Source organism: Polyodon spathula, chromosome 20 (assembly GCF_017654505.1).
Source record: "Polyodon spathula isolate WHYD16114869_AA chromosome 20, ASM1765450v1, whole genome shotgun sequence".
Taxonomy (NCBI): domain Eukaryota; kingdom Metazoa; phylum Chordata; class Actinopteri; order Acipenseriformes; family Polyodontidae; genus Polyodon; species Polyodon spathula.
The window spans coordinates 26,379,153-26,402,748 of record NC_054553.1 but is presented as its reverse complement, the minus strand read 5'-3'; the positions used below and the strand labels follow the sequence as shown (position 1 = coordinate 26,402,748).

Sequence of the window (23,596 nt, the reverse complement as noted above, 5' to 3'; positions counted from 1 at the left end):
AAATCATCGGACTGACAATGATCCATGCTGGCAAATTCAATGTCCAAAGCATTACTGTATGGTAAACTTTATTAGTCAGCACTCGGATATCTGTAACCCAGATACACGTCAATCAAGTTGTACTGCCCTTGTATTAAGAATAAAATCAATCCCCATTGTGTGTTATATATAATCTCACATGCGATTTCCGACTCGGTCGCCCATTTTCTGATACAAAGCACATCTCTTCAAGGTTTCAATTTATCTGAATATCTGTCACATCCTGCGTTTTATATTGAAAAAAAAAAATCTCTCTTGCTAAATCAGTCTGTCTTGTATTGTGCAGTTACATCACACTTCCTCCAGTTTCACCTGACAAATGCAGCCAAAACGAAGCGAACGAGACAATCTAAGGTACTGCAACAGTTAATCATTAAACAGTTTTAGATACTTTGTTTTTTGTTTTTTTTTCTCTGATCTTTTTGTGCATTTTCATTTGCAAGTGAACTGTTACATTCGGGCCTGATCAAGCACATATTCTGCAATTTTGAATACTGACTGGATACTGTTTTAATTCTGGAAACCTGTAATTTTTTTCTTTTGCCTTTGCTAAATTACATTCACATTTTACACAGTTCTGTGCATGGATAACATTTAGAATTAATTTTGCTGTTGGGTCGTTTAACCATCACTGAAGTCAAAATTTTCTAGGGTTGGATATGTGAGCGCTGACTGTATAGGACAAGTGGAATTTGCAATGAATCAAGCCCGTAACACAACTGTAAGGCTTATAGGATATGTACTAGAACTATTGGTAGCCTAGATCGGTTGAGGAAATCAAAGTTGTAGAGATGCAAAATCAATACTGTACAGCAATTTTTCTAAGGTCTAGTTTAGCCATGTACCAGGTGTTTGTGTTTGTTTTAAAAACAAAACAAAAAAATTGTGTGCTTGGTTGGTTGTAGTAAGTAGGTGTACAGTGTTAATGCTGTTACATTGCAGAGACTTTGCAACAAGGCCTTTTGAATGCCCTGGTGCAGTCTGGAGTCTCTTTTTTCACAGGAATTTCTTGTTTTCACTATAATCCAAATTTAAATCCTTGATGGAAAATGCAAAGCTTCACTTTTCGGAAACCAACTAGTTTTATCAATGATGTCACTAGTAGTTCACAACAAGCTTCCTTACCCCCTTGCGGCCCTATTTCTTGGGAAATGTTCTGTATTTGGGCTCACTCTTGATGTTTAGTAGTTTAATAGCGAGCTATTTTATAAATGAAAATCTACCCTGCTTTTGATGTCTTTGCTGTATGCCAGATACAAAAACCAACTTCATATTTTGCTATCGCAGAACTACAGAAGAGGTTTTGGAAACCACACAAATAAAGAACTGTCATCTGGGATAACAACCACTTGGGAAAAGAGCTGAAGGTATTCAATTAAAAGAAAGAAGCTTGAAACCAGGAATTTTAGAAGGGGTTAAATATGATGTCAGAAAAGGGTCCTAGACTTGTGTGTATGGAAACATCTACATAAAACATTAATATTCCAAAATGTTGGTATGAATATGTTTTTTCAATTAATGGGTACATGCTATACTTAAACTTGTACAATGACTAACCTTTTTTTGTATTTTCAGTTGTGTACGAAATGTGCCTCTTCTATGTGAGTACAGTACTTTTAAGCATTTCCATTTATTGCAATAAATGATGGATAGCAAAAGCACATCCTGGTAATTTTATATTTGCTGATTTTCTATTTCCATGATTGTTATTTTCAATTAAAGTGTGTGTTAATTTGCAATTTAATGGCAAGTCTTTATTTTCTTCATTTTAGTTGCCTTGGATAAATGCAACCAAGTAAACAAATAAACCTCTTGTGTATCCCTGAATTTACAAAAATCTAGAAAAATAAATGTGTGATAAGTGAGAAATAGTTTTTTAGCTAGTACCAAGCTTTGCATTTGATTTATAATCGGAGGTCTGTCGCTATGTGACAATGTAACGACAGTGCCTATAACATGTATTTAACACATCCCAATTATTGAATTCTGAAATTAGAAAAATGCAGCATTGGCGTTAAGCAAACATTCCTCTGAAACGTATTCTTTCCATTGACGTCCCTGGCCAATAACTGTTCCATCTGGAATTTGCATGTTTACCCTCTCTGTTGTGTGCCATGGCCTTGTTTTTGCATATTATGGAGACCTGCAGATCTGTTTACACTCCTGGACCCTCTCCAGTGTGGAACATGTGCAATGGAATAATGCCCAAGTCAGAGAACAAGAAATAACTGATCACTCAAGTGCCTGTATTGACACAGGATACAAAATCCATTGCGCTTCCTTTGTCGTCTCTAGTGATACAAATCAGCTGGGTCTTATTTCGTAGCCTTTATACCATATTTGTTACGCACTTCTCTTTCTTTTCAAGCCAGTGAACATGCAATACAGATTATTCACTTTGAAACACGTAATACCTTCTCAGCATCTTTTAAGTATTACTACATATTTCATAGTTATGGATCACTTTTAAGATACACTTTATACTGAGTGTTTATATTAATTTATTTATATGAAGCCCAAACCTGAAAAATGTAAATGTGTTTTAAAAACAAAAAACAAAACTGTGAATACAAATCTGCATAATTAATGCTATATAGAATGCCAGCAGAGGTATAGTACAGCATAATCAGTGTTTGGGAAGTTACTTTTAAAAAGTAATCAGATTACAGTTACAAGTTTAACAAAATTCTAGCTCGTTACAGTAACTTGTTACTTACAAATAGTTACTTTTCAGGTACAGTTTGTTTTACAGAGGTGCAGTTTTTCAGTTTGGTCAGGCTGCAGCTCTGTTTTCTTTAAATCTCCAGCTTTCAAACCCATTCGTTTCCTTCTCCGACGCCAATTTGTACCACGATGAGATGAAAAGAGAGTTCATGCGACTTGTAAGGTTTGACTTGCACTGTTGATGCACTTTCTGATTTCCATGTTATGAATTAACTTTTTTTTTTTTTTAATGTATGAAGAGACTTCTTTTTTCACCTGAATTATTGCTTTTTACCACATTTGGTTACCTGTATGAAAAAAGGAGCCATTAGTTACAAGTTACTGAAATGTATTCCAATTACAGTAATGCATTGTGTTACTTCCCAACACTATGTATAGTATAGTGCAGTACAGTATAACGGACAGAAAAGCAGAGGCTGATACATCTAGCGGCTCATCAGCATTTCCCTTTCCTGCATGCCCAGCAACATGGAAAGCTGTGTTGAGCTGCAAGTGCTTTTTTGAATATTGATTTAATATCACATGTGCTTCTGCTTGCAGTTAGTTTTGCAAACCAGTAGCAAAACAGAGTAATGAACTTTTTCACCTCAAGAAACATATACAGTAGAAGTGTTTGCTTTCTTGTTACTTTCTGCATAGTGCCAGTAGTTCAGATGCCACACTCCTGCATTAAACCACAGCCCTTCTTCCTGAAGTGATGTGATCAGCTCATAATGAATTATGCATACACGCTGTGGTCGGTAGCTTGGGTGATGTTAGCAGTTCAGTACACTGTTTCCGGAGTATATATTTTTTTTAAAACTGCACTTTCAGCACACTTGCAAGGCCTATAAACAACACCGGACCTGATTTAGAACTTTCTCATTATGCAACAGTACAGCCACAGAGAGTATGCAGTGCTGTTACATTCCTGACGTGGAGAGGATTATTGCAGGTGTACATCATTAAAGATGAGGAAAGTGCATTTTCAATTATTACCTTTGTTCTCTGTGGAGTGACAAGGCATCTGATGAGGAGGCCTTGGTACTTAAGTACAAGCTTTGTGTAGTCCCCTACAGGTTAAACCCCTATAGGTCTTTCAAACCGATGTGAAAAGGTGGTATAGAGATGCTAAACAGGGACTAGTGGTGCAGTATCAATTGTCAGTTTTGTATTGTTTTACCAGGATGGGATCCCACTGAAAACTACTGCACGTCTCTGTTTGAAGGGGGCACATCTCACTTACACGCTGTTACCACAACAAAGATCAACTGCAGCATTAGTTATGCACAATACAAAACCCTTAGAAAATCAACCTACTATTAATCTCCGCAAGCCACAGACCACCTGAGGTTAGCATACTAGGTATGTGGTAGCATTTTTCAACTGTTGGTTGATTTTCTAACTACAGTGTATCGTTAACAAGCCAATCGGTATCCGTAACAATGAAGAGGTGTCTTTAGTAATGCAGAGAAAGGGCTTTGTTCAATAACGCGACCAGTCCTGATAAATATTTGAAAAGTCCTTTCATTTGTTCAGATCATGCTTGGAAGACACCAAGCATTGTTTTTCTTATTTCTGTTTGAACAGAGACCACAGTATTAACATCTGAGAAACGGAGCACAAATTAGAGTATCTTGACAAAGGATTTCTGTTTAAAATACTATTGAGGATGAATCCAAATGATTGCATGGCAACAGTGCAGTAGCACAGCAATGACAATGCAATTTCTTTACAAACAGGCTATTGTAATAATTAATGGATACCGTGACACTATCAGAAATACTGCTCAATATCCTGTTCAGTGCAAAAAAAAAAAAAAAAAAAAAAAAAAAAAACTAACTTCCCATTGGCACACCTTAGATCTGCCAACAGACAGGTTGTCTGTCGCCGTGGTGTAACCTGACAGGTCGGTATGGTTACCAGAAGAGGGCTTCATTATGCAAAGGTTAATCTGGTACTAAAAAGTACTGAAAGGAAACAGACCGTTTTAATTAAAAAAGAGGTCAACCAAACCATGTGGTGTTATTTTGGTTGTCTTTTAGTTTCTACCCCTGTAATGAATTAACATGGGAAATGTTAAAATGTTTATTTCTATTACCAGTAGTTATCGTTGTAATGACTTGAATACAACATCATATCAACCAAAATCTAGAACATACGTGTGACCCTCCCAGTACGAAGATGAGAGCATGTGCTACACAGTTGTTCACACTGGATCGTTTGTGTTCACTTTACAAGAAGTTTCGTGTCAGTGAGGTCGGTATGTACAAAATAGCGGTAATTTGGTTTGCAATACGTCATATGCAAACATACCTACTTAGTTTTGTAAGAGACTGGCACCGGTTCAAAAACCAGCTGCTGCTTATGAGTATTGGGAAAACTGTTCCTTAACGTGTGTGACTTCCTATTTGTAAGGGTTCATCTCAGAACTTCATTTATTCACAAGAAACGTAGTAACGCGTTCAGTATGGGAAAAAAAAGTTCAATATTTTTGGGAATAACTTTACAATGTTCACAATTATTATTATTATTATTATTAGTGACAATCTGACATCATCGGCGTATTTCCCGAAGAATAATGATTTTCAGACGTTCCCTGATTTGACAGTCCGGCCCAGAAGCTGGATGTCTCTTAAACCAATAGAAATTTCTTTTTGTTAAGTGGGGTCGTACTTTTGTCGTTTTTCCAAGAGGCAGCGCACTCCAAGTAATTGTTTACTTTTTACTAAATAGTGTTTTTTGTGCATGCTAATAGTGCATATTTGAGAGAAGTGCATAGTCGACTGTTACTAAATAAATAACAACCGGTTTAGACCAGTTCACAAGTGCCTTTAGCACAGTTATGTGCTGCTGTGCAAAAAGGAGTTTAACGTGTTTATTTCTGCTTCACCTTTTGCCTTTTTCAGATTAGTCACTGTACTGTAGCGTTAAGTAAGCAAATCATTACCCGTACCAAAGAATACAGTACACAGATAAGTGTGGTATAATAGTTTTACTATGAGTTTAATAAGATGCAACTGAGCTTGTTAACGATACACTGTGGCGAATCAAGTTTGTATTAAAACCTGGAATGGATAAACGAACTATGCAATGGGAGTCTTATTCCCGTCCTTGCAGTGCTTTCTTTGTTCTTTGGTTTGTCTGGCAGATTAGGAACAGATGCTGTAACCAGAGCTACTGAGATCTCCCCACAAAGAACCATGACTAAGGAAACAGAGTGCTCCACTTGCTGTTGTATAGCAAACTATGTACCATATCGTGTTATCCTTTTAGAAGACTGCTTAGTCAATCTGGCACACATTTTTAGGAGCGTCATGAAGAACTTTAGGCGTGTTCCTTTTTGAAACGGCTAAACACCAGCATATAATTTCATATAAATCTATCTAGTTAAAATATTGGTTTATTGACTCTGATGACCCAAGCCCTGCCTCGGCTCTCCAGGGATGGTAATAAGACTCCTATTGCATAGCAGTTTTATCCATTCCAGGTTTTATTATGAGCTTCATTAGCCACAGTGGATAGATCACGAGCTGAGGTGTGTCCTATTAAACTTACAGTAAAACCAGGCTTGGATCAAGCTGCTATGCAGTGGGAGTCTTATTTCCATTCCTGCTCTCACTATTCCTGCCATGAGCTCCTCTGAAGGTGCTGTCCTTCATTACCTGAAGAATGGAAAGCCCAGAGTTGCCTTCTGCACTGTGGGGATCACTGTGATTGAGCTGTACCACAAAGACTCCTGGAACTTTGTCTTTGGACAAGCCTCCATAACTGAGGGTAGCAAGACAAGGTTTTCATTTAGTTGCTGGTTGTCTCATAAACAGACAAGTAATTGCTTTGCTACAAGGCAATAAGGACTGCCACATTGTTCTAACCTCCATATTAATGAGTAGACCCCATGCTTTGAGATAGTTCTCACATTTGGTACACAATGATTCTCCATTAAGTGCCATCACCGCTAAAAATTAACTGTTTGTAACATAATTTTATCATTTGCCCAAACCTATGTTGCAAATCCTTTTTCACATAGCCATTACATTATTTATACCATAGATGCCATTCCCCTTACATTATACACGGAAATGCTTTTATCCCCCGCCACTGACCGTCTGTTCAAGTTTAAGTAAGGCTCATCCCATTTAGCCAGTGGACACAAGCTCACATTATTTAGATTAAAAGGCTGAGTCCATGAAGAAATTCTTCCTTTTATCCTGTTGTCAGTGCAGTACCTCTTTTCCAACACTGGAGGGCACAGTCAATTCAAATTATTGGAATACGTGATTACAGGCATGTTAGGGTTAAGGTGGGCCTCAAAAATGTTGGGCTTCTGTTCTGAGATACTGTTTCATCAGCTAAAACCTGACCAGTTCTGCACTACCTTCCATCTACAGCAGGTGGGGCTGTTGTTTAACAAGTGTTTCTCTTGAAATACAGAAGAGGTGCTATTTGAAAGATTTCACAGATTATTATCTTTTTTGTGTGCCACTGTGGGGTTAATGCAATCCCACCAGTAGTCCATTGTGAAATTGGACAAGAGAACATAAGCAGCTTAAGCAGTGATAAAACAAACACCTGCCATAACACTGTCAATAATTATTGATCACTAATCAAGTACTGCCATCTCTAAATCATTTGTTTAGAGGGTAGTTAGAGTTGAAAACTGCAGCAAAGTCTGTTCTCCGGAATGTCTGAGGTAAATTAACTATCTTCTGTCTCTTTCTTTATATGGATGGGTGTCTTCAGTTTTGACAGATATGACAATAATTTCTACAGCAGAAACTACAAAAGCAGGCTTGCAGAACACCAAGAATTTGACTCCTGGATACTACTCCCTGTTCACTCACCCGCCCCATAACCAGCACACTGCTGTATCACTCCTGCATGGTGAGAGCCCTTCGCTGGGGTTTAAGGATTTAAAAATGCTTGTCTGGTTTCATAGTCCACGATTGGCACTAATCTTGATCTAGCTCATTAAACATTAGATAGTCTAAAATGAATGCTAATCATACTCTGGAAAACGGCCATAAAACCTATTACTGAAGTTCCCCTCAATCGTGTTTAATTAAATATCTGTGTTCTGTGTCCAAGTGCTGAGCTCCTATGGGCTTCCTCTGCTCTCTGTAGCAGCAACATTCACATGGGTCCCATATTGTTTTACTGTATGTTGTCCATTGTCTGATGATTCAGCTATGGTAAAATCAGAAGGGAAAACCTTGAACTTGCCTGGACATCCATCGGTCATGCAGAGGGTAAACCATGCGGTTCAGGGTTAGAAACAGGAATTGTCTCTCCTGCAGAGCTAGTGAAGACTTACTGATAAGTTTCACTTAAACCACAGACTTAACAAGAGTAAATGTCCTCTGTTACCTCATAGTTTTAAGTAACTACTCTTGTTTTTTAAGGAATACTAAGCAGTCTGATTGCTTCACTTTACAAAGAAGTTTACAAAAGTTCAAATCAATTACTTGTATTATTATTATTGTTGCTGTTGTTTTAAGGGCCAATTGAGAATTGCATCTGAAGTTTTAAGCTGTGATTCACTAGAATTATTGGGTCAGAAATGATTCTAGTTATTGAAATGTTTAAAAAATAGTCAAATATAGGTGTGTAGAACCAAGGATGATATAAATCCTCTGAAATGTTTAAGAAAGGGTTTTAATTTGTAGCAACACAACATTGTTATTCAGGACACTTGCGGTGAGTGAATTTCTCTCCCTCCTAGATGCTGACTCATGAGACTGGTCACATTTTTGGGCACAAGCACTGTCAGTGTCAATGTAAGGGTCCATCCACCACAAGGAATCGGACGTCAGGCATGTCGACCTCTGCCCTGTCTGTGTGCACAAGCTGCAGTCTGCCATCGGCTTCAGAATCGCAGAGATACCAGCTATGTATGAAACTGTGTGTGAGACAGGTTGCTTTCTATAATGTGTGTAAGGACATGCAGAAATGCTTTTCTTTTCTTTTTTTTAGACATGAAACTTTAGGCAGGCAACATTCTCTTTTGTCTGGCTCCATGCTATTTTAGAATCAATGTCTCATTAATACTACTAGACAGTATTACTGTCAGACAGCAGTAATGCGATTGGAAAGTTTTATGGATTTCAATTTATTCCCAGCAATCCTGGAGTCATCTGGGTTTCCATTCAGAAACACCATAAGGTCAAAACTTTTCAAAACGCATTACATGTTCATGTACTAATAACCAGGACAGAACTGTTTATTTGTTTTAAAATGTGTCACGTAAGAAGGCAGTGTTGTCTGAGGCTACAGGCACACCAATATAACCTGTGTTCGAAACCCCATCCAAGCTGTACAGCTGTCATTAAGCCCTTAGCTGTTTAACTACTGCAAAGTAACTTGGCATAGGTATGAAAAATCATAGTTATTGCAATTTTGATTCGCTTGGTGTATGATTTTCTGTTAGTTGGTGAACCAGCTGTACTTGGTTCACATGAGGACTTTTTATAAACTGTTTTCTCTTGCAGGCCCTGCTTCAATGGAGAGAAAGTGGTTTGTCTTCTGTAGAAACTAAGAAAAAGCCCCACAAGCCCACCAGAGCGTTTGAAGAAACCAGAAGTGTGCTTGAGGACGTTCTGATTTAACATGTGTTGGTTGTTGTAATGGGTGTCATATTTTTGTTGCATAATGTAGTATGAGATAAATAAATATTTTACCTAATGCATGGCTATTCTCCTTACTGTAGCACAAACCTATTTTCTTTTCTGTCCTTTCTCCTGAGTTATGCAGTAATAGCCACACAGGTTTAACTGAATGAACTGCCTTTAATTGTGCACAGTATATAAATGTTTACACCACTAGAAATGTAACTACTTTACTCTGCCTCTGTGAAAGGACTTTGAGTCACATTTGGATGTTAAGCAACATTTGTGGGAAATGGTCAGAAATATTTAGGAATGACCACATATACAGTATTTTCATACATGCAAGTGTTTTTTTTTTTTTTTTTTTTAAAGTAAATCATACAATTAAAACAGTTTTGATTTAGTTTATTCTTTCTCAGTAGATAACATTACAGCATTATTCCAAATCTGGGAATAGATTTTCTGTTTTACATTACTTTTACGTGAAAAAAAGAAAAGAAAAGAATGACATGTATCTACAGCTGCAAAATTCAGACTAATTCATTACACCGTTACTCACCAAATTACTTGCAACAATTCATCCTGAGACAAAAAATTGAGCAACAAGTCAATTTTTCTATATACCAGTAAACAAAAAACACTGAAACGGTACTAAAGTTTCAAATAAACTTTCAGTGGATTGACAACAGCTGATTTAAAAAAAGAAAGAAGCTGGAATAATTACAATTGTAAAAGAATAAATTAGCTACAATTTAGCAAGGTTTAAAATAAATATTCCAGTGAGACAAGCTGTACTACTGTCCAGTCAATGTGAAGGCAATGTAAACTAATATTTCCACAAGCCAACAGCAGGCTATAACTTGAGACTATATGGGTTCCAGATCATGTAAACTACTCTGGACAACCTTGAAGAACATGAAGATTAAAACTAGTCTCTGTCCCAACAGAAAATAGTCAAAAGGCAATCCCAAAAGGCAATTTTATTAATGGGGAAGTTTTATCTGCCAAAGTTCTGTTTCCTTGCTTTGGTCCATGCCCTCATTTTCCTTCGATTGCTTAAATACTCAGAAAATCCTCCTTTTTCTGTACCCAACTAAACTCGATACATAATAGAAATAAAAACTTATTTAGAAAACCCCTACATTCACTTAGGAGCTGTATTACTCTTGATACAGATTCCCTGTTTACATTTGTTAAAACTTTTTTTTTTTGTTTCCCTACTAAACGTTATACCTACTAACCTTGCTCATAGATAGTCATAGTACCTTTACCGACTATGGGCCACTACATAAGAACAAGAAAGCGGACTTAATCCAGCCCTGAAAATTTCAACTATTATTTGAATGCAACATATAACAGAAACCAGTTGTTTCACTGCGAATGGAACTGTGAATTTTCCCGCAACACAGCGTTAGGATTTCTTCTAATTTTTCTGATTAGTTACATATACACATCTGGTATGTAAACTATTAAAATTGAAGCCCTCATGGGAAAAAATATTTGACACTTCTAACACCAGATATGTCATGGTCTGCATGGCATAAAGGAACGGTGCAAAAATACCCTTAAATGCTTTTTGTTGTTTTGTTTGTTTTTTTAAATAAAAAAATAAAAATAAATCTATTCTGCAATTGTTATACAAACTGAACGTCAGCATTCAGAATTACTAGATTGTGCAACTTGTGTAAAAATGTCTTTTTTCGCACCTTTACATTTTCTTAAATAAGCAGGGTTAACTTAATAATTTACTTCTAGTACATTAGAAGCATGCAGAACATAAAGGCCAGTGCTTGTGATATCGGGCATTAGCTTCGTGGTGAGAGGTCTGTTTGTGTGTCCCTTTTTTCTCTCTCTTCAAATTGATCTCGCTCTGGCTGAGCTGTCTCCTGACTTGCTTTTGGAAAGGCTCTCTTCCGCAACAATGTCAAGGTCAAGGAAATCATCTGGAAGCTCCACAACAATTGTGTTGTCCTGAGTTAGATTTTCGCAGCTTGGAGCCTTGGAGCTCTGCTGCTGTTTCTTCCTTCTGTTACAAAGGCCAGTCTTTGCAGGTCGTACCAGAGCCAAGAAAATGGCTCCCACTCCCATTCCAGCAGCACAGGAATAGAAAGCAGCACCATAATCTACTGTGAGGTCTACCAAAAAACCTGAAAAACAAAGACAACATTAGCTGGGATTTTCATCCTCAAAACCTGACGATTCTCTTTCATATTTTAGACAAGGCAATGAAAAGCAACAGTAACAGAATCAATTATGTGTCGCCAGAACTATACACAAAACAAACAATCTGTTTTTTATAGCTGTGAAAATAATGAGCCACAACTAAATTAAAACAAGGGTAGGGTGATTCTTATTATTTTAGAAATGTGTGTTTTGGAAACGCGTGTAAAAATAGATAGAGAAAACTCAATTAAAGGCTGGAAAAATCCAGACTGGACAGACAGTAATAGTATAGTCTTTATCAATAAAAATGTGTGTTGGCTATTTTAAAATTACATTTAGTGCTGGGAAAAGGCAAAACACAGTTGTTAATTAATATATTCTGTAGTAAAACCAAGCCTTTCCCACTGCCTTTAGAAGAAAAGGAAATAGCATTGCATTTCTTCTTACCTCCCAGGGGTGGACCAGCCAACCCTGCAAAGCTCTGGATGAAGATATACACTCCCACTGCAGACGGCATCTTCTCAATTCCCACCACATCATCCTCTGCCAGCATGGGGATGTGTGAGGCGGCTACTGTGCCCAGCATGAAGCCATACAGCACACAGCAGACCATTAGCCCCCAGAACTCATAGACAAAGGGGAAGACTACCAGCACCAGGCAGAGCAGCAGGACACAGATCAGCTCAATGTAGATCTTCCGGATGGGCTTCTTGTTGAGCAACCAGCCTATCGAGATCCTGCCAAAGATCTCCGCCACAGCCATGGCAGACAACACGTAGGCTGCCTGATCCTTCCCAATGCCCAAACTGATGCTGAGAGGGATAACGTACAGCTGGGGCGCAAAGAATCCCAGTGCGGCAAACAGCCCGAACAGTGCGTAACAAATAAAACTGCAGTTCTTGAGCACTGAGAAATCCAGCAGCTTGTTTCTCAGAGGTGGGGCTGAGGGCTCTTCCTTCTCCACCGAGGCTCCGGGAAGCATTCCCGTCTCCTCTTCCTTCTTTTCCATTTCCATCTCCTCCTCTTTGCTGTGTCCAGCAATGTTGGTGCATGAGGTCGATAAAGACTGAACACCTGAGTCTACCGAGTCGATCGATGTGCGCGTCTGCTCATTGTCAAGCATGTATTTGGTCTCTATCTGTTTAATCAGAGTTTTATGCACCACTTCTTGCTTGGTCTGGATGACTATTGGCCGGAGTAGAGCTCCACAGAGAATGATTGTGGACTGAAGCACTCCCATCACTATGAGACAGCATCTCCAGCCACTGTAATCCTTCAGCGCAGTAAAGGCTTAAAGAAAATAGTTGATTGTAACACTTATACTTATCTCCCTACTACTGGATGTGCTGTATTCTACAACGGTCAATTTCTCTGTTATTATATAGTTACATTTCTTTCACACACAAACTCCTGTTTTAAAAGTTTTGCTTAAATACATTTTTGGGGTGCATTTAGTTACAGTGAAGTGATGTACCTAGATGAGGCTAGTACTAATTGGCAGTTTTTAGTTCACCAAGATCTTTACAACAATTAACCAAAAATAACCATCAACTTTAAATGTTAAATTCTTTGGAAGAGTTAAGTTTATAACACATTACCTTCATGTTGGGTGAATAACTCAGCGTCCCACTTTAAGTGTTTTTAGTTACAAAACAATATAACATGTCTTTAATATAATTTATTCAGTATGTGCTTATGAATCTTTTTGTTTTACCTCGTTCTCTGTTGTAGGCTCAAGCAAACACAATGTCTGTGACAACAAGGTTTCACTTTGATAGTGTTACATAATGTGCAATAGCTCTATCATTCACGACTAGTAAATCACGGTTGCCAGTTAGTCTTACCTGGTGCAAAAACAAAAACCAAGAAGCATTCTCCAGTAGAGGCGATAGCGGCGACGAGGGATCGGCGCTTTTGGAAGTATTGGGAGAGGATGGTGACAGTAGGCAGGAAGGCGAAGCAGTATCCCAGGCCTGTGAACAAACAGGAGAGAGGAACGTGACAGCCACTGCGCCCAGGAAGCAGTGCCTTTACTTTCTATCTTTAACATTTCTTTACAAACGCAGATCTCATTTTCATGTTGCGCTACTGCTCCACGTTACGATGTCCTGCCCTCAACGACAACTGGTGGAACCCTGCAAGAGAACTCTATTAAGAAAGAAAACAGAAAGAAAAGAGAGGTTCTAGTGTTAGTTGGCTGAAAAGAAAAACACTTGTCAGTCATTAAATCTAGCATCCAGTGCATTAACCGTTGGTAATTTAGCTGATAATTGTCCCAGGAACTTCACTGATCAACAGGACATGGCACCAAGCACGCCTAGAATTTGTACAATGTGATTATGTTAATAAATGTATTTGTTAATAACATGTTACACAATTCTTATGAATTATTTAAATACCCTCTCGCCTTTCAGTAGACCAACATGCTCCTTTGAGTTAACATGGTTATTTTTTTTTTTTATGCCTGGAGAAAACAGATTTTAGTTTTTCACCAGTGGTGCTGTAGGAAAGTATTTCTAGAGAATTGTGTTCTTAGAGGCCTTAAAAAACAGAAGTTGTAAGTTATTTCAAAAGGCTGTTGGGGAGGAGGTGGGGGTTATACTAAAAAGGCCATATCTGTTGCTTATACGACATTTTATAAATAACATATACACTTTGTTTTATAAAACCTTGCCAATATTCTTCTAACACAGTTGTGAATGTTGGTGTTTAATCAATTAACACCTCTTTAGCATGGAATTAGTACCTGAAACGACTCCCACAGTGATGTACATTTGCTCAATCGAGTTTACGAATGCAGATGAAATCATTCCAAGACTTATCAGTGCTCCTCCCACCATGACGACAGGGCGATGACCAAAACGGGTGCTTGACACTGAAGACAGGGGAGCTGCAAACAGAGAACAGGAGGAGTCAGTCTTAACATTGGAGACACTTTTCTCTCCTGCGAAAGTAGTTCATTTTCAATTAAAAACAAAGTATGCAATTTAGGGTTTATTTCATATTTGATATTCATTTCCAATTCTAGTATTAAAAACAGTGCTGTACAATCTATCGAGATTGTATACATGCTTTTGAGTTGAGTTTATAAATAAAAGCTGCAAGTCTGTTCAAGTTATATATATATATATATATATATATATATATATATATATATATATATATATATATATATATATATATACATATATATATATATATATATATATATACACACACACACACACACACACACACACACACACACACACACACACACACACACATATATATATATGTTTCCAAGCTGCCATGACCTCATGGGCTCATTTAGAAAACTGTGAAAAAGACACCAACAGATAAGTGTGTACAGTCCATGGCAGTGCTATCAGAAACAATACCATTAATCTGCTAAAAAAAAGTAATTTAAACTGGAAGCTGCAATCATGGGCCAGGAAGATGAAATGCTCACCCACTCCTTAATAACCATGGTTACAACCGCAAGCAGCAGTGTGTATCAACAACTACTGACAACTGTGAAACAGCAGTTTTACCTCACGGATGAACATACAATACAACATCCCTAAATAATAACAATAACAATAATAATAATAATAATATCTTTATTTTTATATAGTGTCTTTCATAGTGGAACACCATCACAAAGCGCTTTACAGAGGTAGGCTGTGAACTGTGCATTACAGTACCATGAAAAAGTATTTGCCCCATGTCTGATTTTCTGCATTTTTGCATATTTTTAACACTAAATGTTATCAGATCTTCAACCAAAATCTAATATTAGATAAAAGGGACCCTGAATGAACAAATAACACAAAATTGTGATACTTATTTCATTATTTATTAAAGTTATACAACACCCAATGCCCCCATGTGAAAAAGTAATTGCCCCCTTAGACTCAATAACTGGTTACGCCACCTTTAGCAGCAATAACTGCAACCAAACACTTCTCTCTCAGTGCCCTGGAGGAATTTTGGCCCACTGCTTTATGCAGAACTGCTTCAACTGAGTGATATTTGTGGGTTTTCGAGCATAAACTGCTTGTTTCAGGTCCTGCCACAACATCTCAATGGGGTTTAGGTCTGGACTTTGACTAGGCCATTCCAAAACTTTAATTTTCTTGTTCTTCAACCATTCTGATGTAGACTTGTTTGTGTGTTTCGGATCACTGCAAGACCCAGCTGCGCTTCAGCTTCAGCTCACAGAAGGATGGCCTGACATTCTCCTGTAGAATTCTCTGATATAGAGCAGAATTCATGGTTCCTTCAATGATGGCAAGTTGTCCAGGTCCAGATGCAGCAAAGCATCCCCAAATCATGACGCTACCACCACCATGCTTGACCGTTGGTATGAGGTTCTTACTGTGGAATGCAGTGTTTGGTTTTCACCAGACATAACAGGGCCCATGTTGGCCAAAAAGTTCCACTTTTGACTCATCTGTCCATAGAACATTGTTCCAGAACTCTTGAGGATCATGCAGGTGCTTTTTGGCAAACTTGAGACGAGCATTCATGTTCTTCTTAGTGAGCAGTGGTTTCCGCCTTGCTATTCTGTCATGAATCCCATTTTTGTCCAGTGTCTTTCTGATGGTGGAGTCATGAACACTGACCTTAGCCGAGGCGAGAGATGCCTGCAGATCCCTGGATTTTGTTCTAGGGTTCTTTGTGACTTCCTGGACGAGTTTACTCCTTGCTGTTGGAGTGATTTTGGCAGGATGGCCACTCCTGGGAAGATTCAGTACATCCCAAACTTTCTCCATTTGGACAATATGGCTCTGACTGTGGTTTTGTGGAGCCCCAGAGCCTTAGAAATGGCTTTGTAACCCTTTCCAGACTGATAGGCATCAACAACATTTTTTTCCCCAGAGGTCTTCAGGAATTTCTTTTGACCGTGGCATGATGTGCCTCTTTTTTTCTCTCAGACTCCCTCTATATACCACTACAACCCACAAAAAAATCTGACCAAATTCAATGTGAAAAATGTGCAAAAATGCAGAAAATCAGACAGGGGCAAATACTAATTCATGGTACTGTATATGCAGAGTCACTTACAATGGGACATTGATTTAACATCTCATGGCATATTCCCATGGGTTGAAACTTTTTTTTTTCAAAAAGGGGTAAATCATTTGTAGATATCCATATGCCAGTAGAATTTAAAAAAAAAAAAAGCCATATTTAAATTTACATTAATGAACATATTCAAAAAGGGACGAATCAGTAGATTTCCATTTAGAAAAAAAAAAAAAAGCCATATTTAAATTTACATTAATAAACACGACTAACCACATTTAATATATAATTTTGAAAAAAAAAAAAAAAAAAACAGTAGCCATATTTAAATTCTCAATAAAGATGACTGACAAGGTATATCCCATCACATATGTAACTGAGATGGATTTAGTGAGCTTTTTTCTATTTTGTTAATTAAAACATGTATTAATATTTTAACTTAAAAAAAAAAAATTTTTTAGTTGACCCATTTTATAAGTACAATAAGGCACTTCAGGGTGTAGGATATACTCTAATATCCACACGCCCAGGGCAGTTAAAGACACTCGGCTTTGCCTCATGACTTATACACACCGGGGCGTGCAGATATTAGAGTATATCCCATGCCCTGTCGTGCCTTATTGCTTACAAATCCAGTAGCATACTGCTGCGCAGTACAAAACAGAGTACCAAATATTCATTTTTGCTGTAGAGTATATATAATCAAATAACACTTATCATACAGCAACCTAAATATTCTACATCTGTTTAATTCAAACAAATAATAATATGCATAAAATAATCTGAATAGTGCAAATATTGTAACCTGGCCAAAACAATAGAAAATACATTCCAACACTGCCACCAGATGAATCCAAGTCAAGTTACTTTGTTTATTCAATACCCTGTAAATAATTAAAAACAAGGAACATACCTGGTTGTACTTTTAATGGTCAGTGCAAATGTTGATGTTACTCCATCCACTCAAAGAAAGTCAACAGATGTTTTACATTGAACTGCAGTCCAGAGTTAAAAAAAAGTACTCCTTTCCATGTATCTTCTTATTAGTCACTGCGTTGTTCTGCTTAACATTTAGTATGTCTTATGTTAATCATAAAGTTAAATTACCTTTCTAATTCCAATGTTACCCCATGCTTATATACCTTTATTTTATTTCAGTTTACACAATTAAAGTTCACCGATTCCACGCTCCAGTTAGTGGCTACACGACTGCTTATTAACAGCTCAGAAGCTGCTGTGCGCAGTCATTGCTGGGGAACAAGCAGGGCTCTGTTAACATTAGCTAAACAAAAGGCAACAATATCGGCAAAAGTTTAAAACAGAATACGTTTACTGTAGAATTTTGCTGTTACAAGCTTTGCATATTTAATTAGGGTCCTTATGTTTAATATGAAATAAAAACTGATGTGATGTTGCTGCTTCAACTCTTCGCGTGGAGTTAACTGATCTGTACATACAGCCAACAGGCAAACCAAGGAGAGGTAGAACTATAAAGTGAATACCGTGTGTATTTCATACCTGTTTTTACAAAAGTATGAATACCTATATGGTGCCACTAAGTGGCTTTCTTTTCATGTGACTTACAATTGTTGGTACTTTAATGCCTTAACATATCTGTCTTATTGCTGGAAAACAGTCAACCACAAAACTAAAACAATGAGATACTTATTTATTTGTTTCTAATTTGCATGGTTAATGATGACCCTGAAATTCCAGATCATTTAGCTTGGCTCCAATTGCTAGGAACAGGATTTTAAAAACAGATTTTAAAGTAGTAAGTGTAAAACATTGCCAGGATGTTAACAATGAAAAGAAAAATTACAATAGTTGTAGCAACACGTGGGGATGTGTAATGGGGATGTGTAATGCTATATTTTTCAGAACCCTGCTACTTACTCTTTAAGCTTACTAAGTGGTAATGCTTAAATTAGATACACTTAAAAAGATAATGTGAGAGTTACACCATATACTGCTGATTCAATAATCAATTAACAAGCTAACGTATAATCTCATTCCTGGTAGTTGCTAAACAGATGGAACAGATTTTAGTGGTGCACGGACAGAAATTTCACAGACACCTACTACAGTAACACTACGGGTTCTTACCTGTAAAAGTCATGACAAAGACGCAGATGGAGATTATCCAGGACACTCTGCTGTTGGACTCATTGAAATGGATCATCAGGTCCTGGAAGAATATCCCAAAGCTCTTGATTATTCCGTATGTGAATACTTCCACAAAGAAGAAGGCCAGTGCTACAACCCAGCCCCAGCCCCCGTCTGGCACTTCTGTGTAGACATTGGCTCTGAGGCAGCCCTTTGCCCAGGCTACAGACCCCATCTTCTCTGTTCTGGTTCCTGCAAAACACAAACAATAAAAAGGTATTAAAGCAGGGTTCGGGAAAAGAAGAACTGCTCTTAATACCAGTGGATTCATATTTTTTTTTTCTCTAAGCCACATTAAACGCTTAGCTGTGTAATTCCCATTGCGTAAAATAGGGGCCACGAGACCCCTCAATAGCGGATTTTTAAAGTGATAAGTGACTGATACAAATTGTTGTACTTTTTCGTGAATAATTTGACTGTACTGATCTTGGGAATCACATTTGCACACTAAATGCTTATAAAAACAGCAACTTTCACACCTTACATGTTTTCACATATGGAGACCCTAGCTTGGCCATGTCCTTTTAGATTACTTCTGTCACATCCACACGCCATCCTTTCTTTTCATTAAATGTACACTGCAGCATTAATTTAAACTACCATTAAAACTAGGGTTATATAAACTGCAATGCAAAGGGAGTTTTTTTCCCCCCATTCCTATGGTTCTCGACCTTTTTGCTTCTACAAAAAAAAAAAAACACACACACACACATCAGGGATGGACAAAAGACTCCTATTACATAGCAGTTTCAGCCATTCCAGGTTTTACAACGAGCTTGATTAGCCCCAGTGTGAACAAGTTCAGGTTTGTCTTATTAAATTTATACTACTAAAATCAAGTACGGATCAAACAGCTATGCAATGGGAGTTTATTACATATATACACATATATATATATATATATATATATATATATAATATATATATATATATATATATATATATAATTATTTTTGTTTTACTTACTCAATGTGAAACTTGTTGCTGGTGCTGAGTAACAAATCGGTCAATATGTGGAGATCTCTTCACCAAGCACATGAGCATGTCATGGTCAATGTTCATCCATTCTTGTACTTTGTTTTCATCTATGCCATGGCTGAAAATCTGGTTTCGAATGGGACCACCACTTTCAGTGCTGCAGAAAAAGCAGTGCTGTATTCATCTGTGTTCAGAACACTGAGAACATCTGGTTCAATATCTTTCCCAGAAGGCGCCTCTTGGTGCAAAAAGCAATGCACCCAAATTGTGTGAGGTGCAACATCATGCTTTCTGGTCATTGCTGCGGCTCCATCAGTGCAGACCCCAGTGCAATTAGTCCAGCTGATTTCTGCTGAAGTCATAAAATCATCTAACATTTTGAAAATATCATCTGACTTTGTTGTTGTCTTGAGCTCCTTGTGAAACAAAAAGTCTTCCGTTATTCCCTTTCCACACATACCAAACATCGGCCAGTAATTGGGACATTTTACAAATGTCTGTGGATTCATCAGGTTGTATAACATAATCATTGTCACGCAGCCGATCAATGCACTTCGAAACTGTGTCTTCTGATATAAAAGCGATCCGGCGTTTGACAATGTAATTTCGCATTACGATGCTGAAGTTGGCTTCTTATTCGTTAGCTTCTTATTCGGCCACCTTCTTATTCACATTCCAGTTTCTTATTCGGATTTCAGCTTCTTATTCGCATACCGCAAATGTAACACAAATTGAATAAGTAAATGGGGTATTTCGGGGGTTAAATTGCCCTGGGCCACTTATTGTAAAGTTGATTCTCACAGAGGGGGAACCCCTCTACATCTCCCATATGTATTTATCCAAGCCCAGAACGGATTTTGATACGAGAACAGTGGGCAAACATGGCGCAGATTGCAAGTTGGCATGTTAGCCAATAACAAAAATTGAATAAGTAACTGGGGTATTTCAGGGGTTAAATCGTTTTGGGCCACTTATTATAAAGTTGATTCTCACAGAGGGGGAACCCTTCTATGTCACCCATCTGCATTTATCCAGGCTTAAAACGGATTTTGATACGAAAACCGTTGGCAAACATGGCTCATACAACAAGTTGGCATGTTGGCCAATAACGTAAATTAAGTAACTGGGGTATTTCAAGGGTTAAATCGTTTTGGGCCACTTACATCACACTTATGTAGTTATTTACATAATAAATATACAATCTACTCCAAAACACAAAAATAGCCTGTTTGGATTCTCCACGTGTCTCTATACTGGAGCTTCAACACATCCCTACCATACCCAAGGTGATGAAAACCTGTTAGCACAGGTCTTACACAACATTACAGCCTATCCCTTCACCTAACCATTTAAAGCATTGATCATAATAAACCTTGTTCAAAACTGAAACAAACCGAAATGTAGGCATCCAGCTCTCTGCCATACCTTTTACAGTGCTTTTTTTAAATATAAAAACAACCTGAGATATCTTGTACACAGACAAAAGAGAGTACACAATTATGATTTAAAGCTATTTCTTTAAATCTCTGGAACGACTACAAAGAACCATTTTAATGACGTATTTCACTGAATACATAACGCAGTCTATATTCCTAGACTAATTTACTACAGAAACCAGCTTTCTGTACTCTGTGCTGTCAAAGCTCATCGCTGCTCTTGTCATGTGTCGTTCATTCACTTCAGCAGATCTCGATTTGTTCAATAAGGTATCAAGATGCCCACATGCTTAACGGCATTTACAGTATATCTGCAATGCAGTACGCTACAAGGGCATGGTGTGGTGTAACATTTTAAATAATATCAATAACCATTATTATTATTATTATTATTATTATTATTATTATTATTATTATGAATAACCAGAACCGAGAAAAAAATAGATATCCCTTTTTTTCTATTAATACAATAAAATAATAACATATTTTTACAGTCAGTATCTAACCTCTCAACGTTCCTCAGTGTAGACATTTCACTTACCTCCTCAGAAAGTGAAACGCTGCTACGAATAGCGCAGTAATATTGGACACAAAACACAAAAACTTGTATTTTAGACCTCTAAAACCTCTACATGCTACCGGAAGCCTTTTCTGTTTCTCACTCTCTCTCTCTCTGATTAAATTCTAACTCGGTTAAAAAGGAGCGCAACATTCAACAAATAATACATTTTACAAAAATAAACAAATTCATGAACAAAAAAAAAAAAAGAAAACAACAACAGGGTTCCTGCCCTGTATATACACTGTAATTGTACTCCTAACCTCCCCTGAAGTCTCCTTCAAGCTGTCTGTTTTTTCCACTGCGGTTTGTGTGTATATTACTATATTCTGGCTCAAGCCGGTCAGACTCGCGGGAGCGCGCGCATTCTCTGCTGCGGGACGCGCGCAACCCCATTGCAGCACTTCGATGCAAGGCAGGGTGGAAGCTGCAAGGCGTGCTCGCAAAAATACAGATGCACTGTAGTATTTTAAAATAGCAACAACAAAAGAAAACATGTAATAATACTATAACTGCATTATAAATGTAATACTATTTATTATTATTATTGTTTATAATAATGTGACATTTTTCAGCAAGTACAAACAATAATAATGATTCCAAACAGGACTGTGCAACAGATGTGTTCTCTTTCGTGGCACTGCCGTGCACGCGTAAAGTGATCGCGCAAACCCCATATCACCTTTGCTTTGTGAACACACGAGGCTGCGAGCTGTACTGTACCGGGTAGAACAGGTTTTTACTAGTTTTACTGACTCAGCAGTGACATAGAATGATAGAAAGTGTGTATTGTGCCGTATATTTTGTATTATGGTATATATGACCTATGGTATGAAACGAATGTATTATTGAAACGCTGTGTTCGTGCAAAAGTAAGCGAATTTTCTGTGCGAGACAAAACAAATGTTGCATCACCAGGTTAGATGAGTTCAGCTTTAACATAAACACTGCGCACACTGAACAAAGCAGTCGGGTTTCAACTGGAATGTGGAAGCAGAACATTTCATACTGCTTTATAAATAAAAAATCAAACAATTAAGTATTCTATGAAATTGACTGAGGCTTTAGTGGCTAATTTAAACACTTTTTGAAATAGTTACCAATTTTTTAGGTTGGCAAAGTAAAAAAATGAATTAAACACATAGCTAATGTTTATGCCTTCAGCATTGCCTACCATGTATGTGTTGTGTTATATGTTTATGTATAACATTTTTTTGCTCCGGAGTCGTCAGTGAACATGATTTGAAACAGCGACGGAGAGCATGCTTCCCAAAATACATTGATGTAAAATCTGTGACATTCATTTCTTGTAAGTAATATGCATTCTCACCTCTCAGACTGAGACTAGAAGATAGATAGCACCTGAGACACAGAAAGTGCTTCCAACACTGTAGACTCAGTAGGTAAAGCTAAATTGTTAAAGCTGTTCTTGATACATGAGATAGACTTCTTCTTTTGATGACGACATTGTGCTCTAAATGTGAGCGTATCAATGCATATCTACTGATATCTATAAAACAAAAACGCTATCTTCAGCAAGTGTCAGTGTGACATTGCAGGCTGTTCCATCGCTGGAGTTTCAGGATCAGCACAAGGGGTTCAACCCATGACTGTACAAAACATGATTGACATTGTTTCTGGTATCCCAAAGATTGCATGTCCTTCACTGGAGATGTCCCATATTAGGCTATGTTTCATTTAAGGAATTTAGAGAAGGTTTTATCAGGTAGAATTCATGATGTGGAGACAGACTGAAATGGTGCAATGGTGTCTGAAAATATATATACACACACACACACACACACACATATATATGGGCTTGCTTCAAGATTTATTCTTAAATTTTCAAGCAGAAAAGAAAAGATGCACACTCACACATTTATATTGCATTTTCACGAGGTCCAATGTGCATAAGATATAGATATGCAGTAATGATG

At 37.6% G+C, this 23,596-nt stretch overlaps 2 protein-coding genes across 13 annotated transcripts in view; one reads left to right on the top strand and one right to left on the bottom strand.

Moving 5' to 3' along the window:
* Positions 1-9,877, top strand: part of LOC121295594 (guanine nucleotide-binding protein subunit alpha-13) — a 34,148-nt gene extending 24,271 nt beyond the window's left edge. Inside the window, exons 5-11 of one of the 9 annotated variants that reach the window (XM_041220442.1) lie at positions 326-393; positions 1,327-1,406; positions 1,615-1,640; positions 2,847-2,921; positions 7,486-7,626; positions 8,465-8,675; positions 9,231-9,877. The gene's annotated coding sequence lies outside the window, so the exon portion shown is untranslated. Of the gene's footprint in view, positions 1-325; positions 394-1,326; positions 1,641-2,846; positions 2,922-7,485; positions 7,627-8,464; positions 8,676-9,230 lie in introns of all 9 variants that reach the window. The other 8 variants (XM_041220448.1, XM_041220441.1, XM_041220446.1 and 5 more) reach the window with 8 other exon arrangements.
* Positions 9,738-21,951, bottom strand: LOC121295593 (monocarboxylate transporter 7-like). Of its 4 annotated transcripts, none has more exons than XM_041220437.1 (7): positions 21,642-21,951; positions 19,653-20,080; positions 18,627-18,878; positions 14,257-14,400; positions 13,355-13,483; positions 11,958-12,800; positions 9,738-11,494 (listed from the first exon to the last, which is right to left on the bottom strand). In XM_041220437.1, exons 3-7 carry the CDS (start codon positions 18,859-18,861, stop codon positions 11,202-11,204), a joined length of 1,644 nt encoding a protein of 547 aa, XP_041076371.1. In that variant the 5' UTR covers positions 18,862-18,878; positions 19,653-20,080; positions 21,642-21,951; the 3' UTR covers positions 9,738-11,201. The 4 variants fall into 4 exon arrangements, with proteins under 4 accessions (XP_041076371.1, XP_041076372.1, XP_041076370.1 ...); XM_041220438.1 differs by having other exon boundaries at positions 19,653-19,821; XM_041220436.1 differs by lacking the exon at positions 19,653-20,080.
* Positions 21,952-23,596: the final 1,645 nt, after the last annotated feature.